The sequence below is a fragment of the Acomys russatus genome, chromosome 18 (genome assembly GCF_903995435.1).
Source record: "Acomys russatus chromosome 18, mAcoRus1.1, whole genome shotgun sequence".
NCBI lineage: Eukaryota > Metazoa > Chordata > Mammalia > Rodentia > Muridae > Acomys > Acomys russatus.
In genome coordinates this window covers 7,017,685-7,027,084 of record NC_067154.1, presented here as the reverse complement: position 1 = coordinate 7,027,084, position 9,400 = coordinate 7,017,685, and the positions used below count along the sequence as shown (strand labels likewise).

At 46.1% G+C, this 9,400-nt stretch overlaps 1 protein-coding gene across 2 annotated transcripts; it reads right to left on the bottom strand.

The window, feature by feature from the left end:
* Positions 1-1,694: 1,694 nt before the first annotated feature.
* On the bottom strand, positions 1,695-5,331 carry Prss51 (serine protease 51). Of its 2 annotated transcripts, none has more exons than XM_051161042.1 (5): positions 4,960-5,331; positions 3,694-3,886; positions 2,826-3,085; positions 2,197-2,339; positions 1,695-2,025 (listed from the first exon to the last, which is right to left on the bottom strand). In XM_051161042.1, exons 1-5 carry the CDS (start codon positions 5,021-5,023, stop codon positions 1,729-1,731), a joined length of 957 nt encoding a protein of 318 aa, XP_051016999.1. In that variant the 5' UTR covers positions 5,024-5,331; the 3' UTR covers positions 1,695-1,728. The 2 variants fall into 2 exon arrangements, with proteins under 2 accessions (XP_051016999.1, XP_051017000.1); XM_051161043.1 differs by having other exon boundaries at positions 3,789-3,886; positions 4,960-5,071.
* Positions 5,332-9,400: the final 4,069 nt, after the last annotated feature.

The window sequence follows — 9,400 nt, the reverse complement described above, 5'->3', positions numbered from 1 at the left end:
GCCAGATTGAACAAGTCAGCTGAGAGAGGAGTTTGAGCCAGAACAGCTGAGTTGAACCAGCCAGTGCAGAGCTCAGTAAGAACAAGAGAGGGCGACCTTGATCAGCAGTAAGTCTCAGAGGCTGAAAATATTATAGGCCTAGGTTGGATCATATGGAGGCTAGAAGCTTCTAGGACCAGGCCTAGATTAGCAGCAGAGGCAGTATGCCTCCAAGACAACAATTGAAACAGGCGAATGAAAGTTCCTTTTACACTAGGGGGTGAACCACAATGAAAACGACATCACAACAAAACCAAGGTCCTTTGAGGTCACATATCTTTCCTTAGTGTGTACACATGGCAACTTGGCAAGTGCCCTGGCACCTTCGTTTCTTATAAGGGCACACCCCAACTGAAGCTTCAAGGGTGCATAACCACAAAGGAGCACCTTGACCTTCAGAAGACACATCTACCAATATATAGCTTCGATTTGCCTTGTCTTTGCATATCTTGTCCTTGATTACCCAAAATTGGTGGGGTATATCGCTTTGTGAATTGTTAGTTCAAGATGTTATAAGGTATCTTGCAATTTACAGTAAGAAATATGTCCTAGCTTGTAGTCTAGCACACACACACACACATACACACACACACTTGAAGACATGAGCCTTCCATATCTTGTATTTTCCCACATCCTTGCTATGTGTATTATTCACAAAGTATCCAAATGAATGAATGGGAAAATAGACCCCTATCTCTATATAACTGGTTGCCTCCTTTATATCTGTGCCAGATAATCACCACCTAGAAAATATCTAAAGATGTTGCCATCAATGGTCCCTGGATGCGTAGTATAGGACTGGTCTTGTGGTCTTGTGGTTTTCTAAGCCCAAGTTTTTACCCTTTGTTTTGTAACTGGCAACAAGCTACTCTGTTAGTTGTCTCTAGTGGAAGCACATGTTGGCTCTGCTGTCCCTAGATTAGTTCAACCCACTATCACATGTGATGGGTGGTTTTGGTCACTGGATAGTCTCAGTCTCCACATGGAAGGAGAAGTAGGTAGACTTCAATGCTTCTGGAACAATTTATTATAGGGAAGTGGTAGGGTTTTTTGTTTGTTTGTTTGGTTGGTTGGTTGGTTTGAATAAGTTAAGAAAGAAAGGAAAGCTGTGGTCTCCAAGCCTTGAGTCACAACATCCCACTTTTAGCTTCAAATTGGACCAGAGATCCCTGACCCTACCTGCTACATCCAGAGAGCTTTTTATGCATGTCTGGGACATGGAGGCACCTGCATGCAGCCTAGGTTGGGAGCTCCCTGGGTGCAGACTTGGGTTGGGTATTAGACTGACAGAAACAAGGCTGGTCTATGGCTGGGTGTGATCATGTTACAAAAAGGAAAGAAACAAGTTAGAATGCCAGAGTGAGAGAAGACTCACAATATGGGTAGTGCCTCCTTCATTGATAGGGAAAGATGAGGTGACTTTCCATGGCACATTTTCAAAGACTTCCTGAATCACATCCTTCTGACCTTCCTTTGAGAGGACATGATGTTTTCCTCTGGGGGTCCCTCAAACACCAGCAGCACCTCTTTCTGCATGGAGTTTGACATCCCTACCTTAGAGTGTGAGGTGGGGAACTAAATCTGTGGCTAACTCGACTGATGTAGACACCAACCTATAATCAGTGTTCCTCAGATGCCTGTGTGAGGATGGAAGAGAACAGACTGGACGAACGGGAAGAGGGTCAGAGCTTAGCAATCTGATTTATTCCCAGCAAACATGGCAGCAAACAGTATTTGAGACCCCAAGCTTAGCAATAAGGAGTAACACGGAGCACAAGTCAGAGGGACTCTAGAGGCCCTTGAGAGGGTGACAGCTCTCCCCTCCTTTTCTGTCTCCTCCAGGATCCACGGGACAAACTGAGGCACAGACATAAAAATGCCAGGCCTCCCCATGAATCCTGAGGTTACACCCCAGCTGAAGACACCCACTTGAAAGAGCCTCCGTGTCCTCCAGTTACCGCAGACCATGGGCGCCCCGCTGTCTCCCTGAGAATGAGAAAAACAAGACGCACTATGTGTGAGAGGCCAGTGGGGCTGTCCAGCAGAGGATATAAAGAAATGGCTAGGGGTATGAGCAAGAGCCTCCCTCCTGGACTCCTTCTGGGAACCTAAGAATTGTGGAGTGTGGGGAGGAGGGGCGTGGCGGGTGTTGAGTACCTGGCACCTGCCGTTGGTGCCCACTTCCTTCCAGGCACAAAGCATGGTCCTAGAGAGGCCAGTCACCCTCTTGGCGCATGCTTTCCAGTTCATCTGAACCAACCTCAGCTTCTTCAGTTTCATGTTTAAGCTTTTAGCTGAGCCTAAGCAAGGTAAGGAAACAATCCTGAGAATGAGAACGCATTGGCCACCAACAGACAAGTCTACACACATCAGAGTGGAAGTCTAGCATCTTCCAAGGGTGACCAGCCTGGATCTCTGCAAGGAAAGGAGTGGAGTAACTGGTGCCCACTGCTCCAGGGAAACCACCATTTGGTTATATCAGCCAATGGTGGAGTGGGCAAAATCTTTTATGGACTCTATAAAAATGAGCATTGTTTTCAGGCTCTGACATTCTTCTCTGTTCCCTGTGTCTACAGGGGATTTTATCTACATTGTTTTATCCATCTACATGATTTATTGAAAGAGGTGTTGCTGCTATTCTACACTTGGAAAGGGATGATAAAAAGAAAGTGACGGATGCTGACCCAAAATTCAAAACCGAGTCCCCCTCATCTAAACCATCATTTTGCTCAGCAGAAGCCAGCTTACATGTGAGCTTCGTACAGGCGTGAAGGCAAGGTGCATACCGTGGTCATGAGCAGATGCCCACTCTGCCATCCAGCACCGGTCCCAGGAGCTCTCCTTCTGCGCCAGGCAGATGGGTATTTTGACATTGTTGAATTGGACTGCTGTGGCAAGCAGGAGCAGGCATAGGTCATTGTCAAAGTGGGGTGGCTTGTAATCTTTGTGAGCAATGATCTTCTGCACGTGTTTTCTCTCCAAGTTGACGTCGCTGATAGTCTTGGTCCCCATGACCACAGTGATGTTTACGGCTACCACGTCTAACCTAAAGAATGAGTACAAGAGCACCACCACTGACAATGGCCGTGGGGCACGTTGTATCTGCAGACACATTCCCAAGCACTAACTATCATAGAATAGTGGGTATGCTGTGGGGGGTCTAGAGAGACCAAGGAGGTCAGAATCAGGGTCCAGAGGCAGGTGGATCTCTGAGTGAGTGAACCATCAGCTCAGGGGAAGCTCTGACCAACAGAAATATAATGCATCCATTGAGGAAAAACAGATGTGAACACCTTAGTGACAGGAATATTAGCTATCTTATTGACTGTTGCACTCCAAGCACTTGAAAACTGTACCCAGTAGGTGTTTGATGAACACACAATGAAAGAATGAATCTAATGTAGTGACTTTATATACAGGTGGTGGGCAGGAAAAGGGAAGCCTACACTGATTTTTCTAACATTACAAGGAACAGACAACTTTGGATAGAGTTGACCAACTCAAGAGAGGCTACTAGATAGGACCAGACCTCAAAGCCACTAGGCACAGAGGCTGTGGCTTCAGAAGCTTCATATACCAACCAACCAAGTGACTATCCCAGACTGCATGTCTACTAGATGCAACGTAAATTAAGGTGATGCCCCAGACACTTACAGGGTTTTTGGGAAGCAATGTGCTGCTGTCAGAACCCACCACTGATGGATGATGGAGCCTCCGCACAGGTGTTTTCCAAGCATCTGGATACTCACTTGCCATGGGAACTCGCCGTTCTGGACTTCCAGTATCTCCCGGAATGGCAGCCATGATGAGTTTGGGAAGAGAGGTCTGTGGCCACACAGAACTGATTCTGAGAGAGAAAGCAGAGAGCCGCTGGTACACAAGGGGACTAGAGAAATCTTCACTCTGTATTCCCAGAACCTTCCCAGCTAAGATCAGGCAGCATCCTAGGGAAACCGAATGAGAGGGTCCACAGGACAGATCTTAGAAAATACTTCCAAACTGAAGCTAGGCAGCATGGGAAAAAGCAAGTTAACAAGAATGGCCCTGCCACAGACATCATTAACACATACTGTGCACTTCAAGGGCATTTGGAAGAGCAATGGTATGAAAGACAACAGAAATTTCTCAGCTAATGCTGTTGCTTGATAGAATTGTAAAATAGCTGTGAGTGCTTTGAGAAAGATGTACACACACACACACACACACACACACACACACACGGAATGAGAGAGAGGAGAGGAGAGACAGAAAGACAGAGGGGAGGGAGGGAGGCATGGGGGGTGGGGATCAAATATAGCAAATATGTACCGGCATCCTTTTGTGTGTGTATGGGGGGAGGCACCTGTTATATTTCTGCAGGAAGAGTGCCAAACGTTCGCACATCTGGTCTACCCACCAAACTTTCCCTTTGGGCCATCTCCCAGGACCACAGAGCAAATGTCGTGAACTGACTTCTTATAACAATATGACCTAATGAATTGTTTTCTAAATTAAATACATCACTCTTTTACTCCACACCCTTATGCTGCCTTGTGTCTTCCTAGGGTGTGGGCCTAGAAAGATCCTCCGCTCATTTACAGGGAAGGAGCAATACAGCCATTTGTTGATCTTGCCCCAAGTCTCCTGTGCTTCTGGAACTTTCGGCCCAGATCCTCAAGTTCACTCTAATTAGCAACTTCATCCAGGCCAGTACATCTGCTTTGGTTAGTTGGTTATAGTCTCATTTCCTAAGCCACATTCTGTCTACTTCCACCTCTGGTGGTAGAGGTTTGGGTCTCTGGATGAGATTTTACGTTCTCTGGATTTTGGCTAGAAACCTCTAATTCTACATCCCCGGTGCTCCCCGTCCACTCTAGGGGATCCAGGGATGAGGTGGCAGGCTTTCCCACACCTTTTATTCTGGGATGGCCTGCCACTTACCTTGGTGATCCTGGGCATGTCCCTTGCATGCCATGAGCAGTGCAATTAGAAGTGGGAGCATCATCTTGTCCTTCCAGTCCAGTGCTGCCTGCCGTGACGTCCTGCTCACATTGATAACAGCAGCTGCAGCTGCCACAGTTGGGCATCACAAATGCGTGTCAGAGCCTGGCCTGGTGACATCACAGTAAGCTCTGGGATTAGAGAGGAGGAGCAGGTACAGCCGGATTGAGCCAAGTCCCTCTCCCTGTCCTTCCTGGTATTCGGTCCCTTTACACAGTGGCTAAGGGACACTCGTGATGTTTTCTGATGACTGTCATCTGCCTTTGTGCTCTGGCCCTGCTCTTGACTCTGAGCACGTTGAGAAGCCATTTATTCTACTGCTACTTCTAGCAGTAAAGAGCTTGGATCTCTGGGTGAGATTTTTATATTCTCTGAAATTGGGTCTCAGAAATCCCATGTGCCTTTATGGGAAATTTCCACCCTACCATGGGTTGGTCGGAGGAGAAGAATTGAAGTGGGTGACAACGTACCACTTACATTAAGAGATCACTCTGAGATAGTCCAGTCAGCAAAGTGCTTGCCTTGCAATGCAAGGGCTTGAGTTCAATCTCTAGAACCTGTGTTTTATAAGGGAGGGAGGAGGAGCATGGTGGTACATGCTTGTAATTCCAGCATTATGGAGGCAGAGACAGGTAGACCTTTGGAGCTTACTGGCTAGTCAGCCTAGCCTAGCCAGGACAGTGAGAAACTTTATATTTAAAAAATATATTCAGGGTCAGGGGTGGGGCATGAATAAATGACCCATCATTGACGAGCACTTGATGCTCTTGCAGAGGACCTAGGTTCAACTCTCAGCATCCACAAGGTGGCTCACAATGTCTGTAACTCCAGTTCCAGGGCATCTTATGCCTTCTCTGACTCCAAGAGCATCATGCATCACATGGTACACATACATGCATGTGGGCGAAACACTCATATCCATAAAATGAATATATATGCATATATGTATATATATATATGAATAAAGCCTCAGGAATGACACCTAAGTTTGTCCACTAGCCTCCATATGCACCTGCACATACACATGTACCACATATACACACACTCACACACATATACACTCTCATACTCACACTACGTATACACAGAAAGTAAGAGAGTGAGAGCAAGAGAGAATGGGAGAGTGAGAGACACACACACTGGGTTGGGGGAGAGAGAGAGAGAGAGAGAGAGAGAGAGAGAGAGAGAGAGAGAGAGAGAGAGAGAGAGAGAGAGAATATTCTGGGTATGACATGGAAACATGGGTGGGGTGGGTAAAACAAGAACAGAAAATATCATGTAGGATAGGCCAGGTGAGAGATGTTAGTGGCCTGAGATCAGAAAGAGATTGTAGGACTCTGCTGAGAAACAGAATAACAACAGCTTTTGGGGTGCCATGGCCATGGCTCCACAGCACGCATAGCCTGAAACCGGTGTGGATTGGAAGTTCAGGGAATATAAAAGGTCTGGGAAAGGGTTTATCTATAAGATCGTAGGAATGCAAGAGATGTCAGGGACAAGGGAAGACTGAGATGCAATGCCCTGTCTGCCTTGATGTTTACTAGCAGGAAGCAGAGCCAGCTAGGAGGCTGGAGATCTTCTGGGAGCAAAGGAGAATCAGAGGTGGTGCTGGGTGAGAAGTGTGGGAAGAGGATGGTCTAGGGATAGCATTATGTGAGTTCTGAAACTCTCCCCCCTCCTGCCACCTCAATTAATATCTCCCCTGTCCATCATCCACCATTACCCTCTCCACATCATAATCCTTTCATCAGCATTTTAAGATGTTAGTTATGCCTAATTTTAAACTGACAAAATAGGCTGCTCCAGGATGCATCCCCTGTTTTACTGAAGAAAAAAAACAAAAACAAAAAACAAAACAAAACAAAAAACGCTGCCTTATCTGCTCTCATTCATCAACAATCCTGCCACTCAGTGAATGAGTGCACACTGGCTGAAGGAATGAAGTACCCTCATTGGAAACAGTGGTGTGTATGTCCATGGTTCCTAAGTCATCTAGAAGCTTCTCCTTCCTTCTTCCTCAAGGTTGCAGTCAGCTGGCCAGAGACCTTCCTGGATTTTTACGTGCTCTCTTACTGTCAAAAAAAAAAAAAAAATGCTCCTACAAGTGCAACTTAAAGGAAAAGCGTTTCTTCTGGATCACAGTTTGAGGGTACAGTCCATTGTGATGGGGAAATCATGGTAGTGGGAACTCGGGGCAGCTGGACTCATTGCCTCCACAGTGAGGAGGCAGAGAGAGATGAATGTTGGTATGTAGTGAGAGTTTTGTAACTTTGGTTTCTCTAGAAAGAAAGAAAGAAAGAAAGAAGAAAGAAAGAAAGAAAGAAAGAAAGAAAGAAAGAAAGAAAGAAGAAAGAAAGAAAGAAAGAAAGAAAGAAAGAAAGAAAGAAAATAAATCACAGAAATGTGAGTCTCAGAATCTGTTTCGACTTGCTGCTGGGTGCAGCCTCTCAGAGGACAGCTATGCTAGGCTCCTGTCTGTCAACCCAGCAGAGTATGGTTAGTAGTGTCAGGGGTTAGTACCCTCCCATGGGGTGGATCTCCGTTTGGGCCAGGCATTGGTTGGACATTCCCTCAATCTCTGCTCTATCTTTATCCCTGCACATCTTGTAGGCAGGGTAAATTTTGGGTGGTAGGTTAGTGTTCCCCTCCCTCCATCAGGAGTCCTGTCTAGTTAGAGGGTGTCCTCTTCAGTCTCCATGACTTCTGTTCTTAGGAGTCTCAGCTAAAGTCACCCCCATATCCTCCCAGAAATCTACCTTGTCTTAGGTCTCCAGCTTGTCACAGAGCTACCCACATCCAAGTTTTCTCTTTTCTGTGCAGGCCCTCTGTCCTCCTGCCCCCACTCTCCCCAGGTCTGATCTCCACCCTTATGTCCTTCCGAGATCCCTGTCCTACCTTGTTTTCTCTCTTCAACCACTTCCACTGTCTATTCTGTTTCCCTTTCTGAGTAAAATTTAAGCATCCTGCCTTGGATGCTCCTTGCTGCTTATCTTCTTTGGGTCTGTGCATTGTAATATATTTATCTTGTACTATAGGCTAAAATCCACTTATAAATGAGTACATACCATGTGTGTCTTTCTGGGTCCTGGTTACCTCACTCAGGATAATCTTTTCTACTTTCATCCACTTGCCTACAAATTTCACGATTCCCTTGTTTTTAATAGCTGAGCAGTATTCCATTGTGCAAATGTACCACAGTTTCTTTATCCATTCTTTAGCTGAGGGACATCTAGGTTGTTTCCAAATTCTGCTATTACAAATAAAGCTTCTATAAACATAGTTGAGCAAGTGTCCTACAGATGCTGAGACTCACAACCAACATTGGGCAAAGTGTAGGGAGTCTTGTGGAAAAGTGGGGGGAAGGATAGAAAGACCTGGAAGGGACAGGAGTTCCACAAGAAGATGATCAGATCCAGCTAACCAGGGCCAAGAGAGGCTTTTGGAGACTGAAGCACCAAACAAGGACAAGGCATGGACTGGAGCTAGGCTCCCTACACTGATGTAGCCAGTGGGCAGCTCAGGATTCATATGGGTCCCCTAGTAAAAGGAACAGAGGTTGTCTCTGACATGGACTCTGTCACCTGCTTTTTGGTCACTTCTCCCTAGCAGAACTGCCTTGCCAGGCCACAGAGGAAGAGGATGCCCTCAATCCTAATGCGACTTGATGTGCTGGGATGGGTTGGTGGCAGGTGGCTCCCCTTTTCTGAAACATAGGGGAGTGGTATAGGGCAAAGAGGGAGGGAGGGAAGGACCAGGGTGAGAGGAGGGAGAGGCTACGACCGGGATGTAAAGTGAATAAATTAATTTTTTAAAAACACGGAAATGTTATGGGAATATGTTTTCATTTTAATTCCAGGCGTGGGGCTAAGCGGCCTAGTGCTCTAGCAGGAGTGTGGTTTTGTCAGCTGTATATTCTGTGAGTGTGTGATTTTTTGAATTCTGGGAACTTTTTAGAGACTATTCAAATGCTAGGGCCTGAGAGGCAAGGTCGTGGCTGGTTGGTGGTTGGTTGTTGTAGGTTGAGGTTTGTCAAGTCATCCACAAAGAAATGAGGAGAAGAAATAAGATATTGTGACTTCAAAGATCAAATTTGCCCCTAGGAACTTGATGCTCTAATCAGCAGAAGCAGTCCGATGATAACTTCACGCCCTTTCACCACTGTCTTTTTTTTTTTTTTTTCTCTCTCTCCTATCTTGTGTTATGGGGGTTGAAAGGGAAGAAGTAAAGGGGTGAAGGAAGGTGAAAGACAGAAAGGAACCCACAAAGTAGTAAAAATAAAAATCTGGCTCCCCTGGTGTTCAGCTTGCTTTTTCCTTTTCATTCAGTCCAGGATTTCAGCCTAAGGAATGGTACTGCCCATGGTTGATGTGGCCTTTTATAC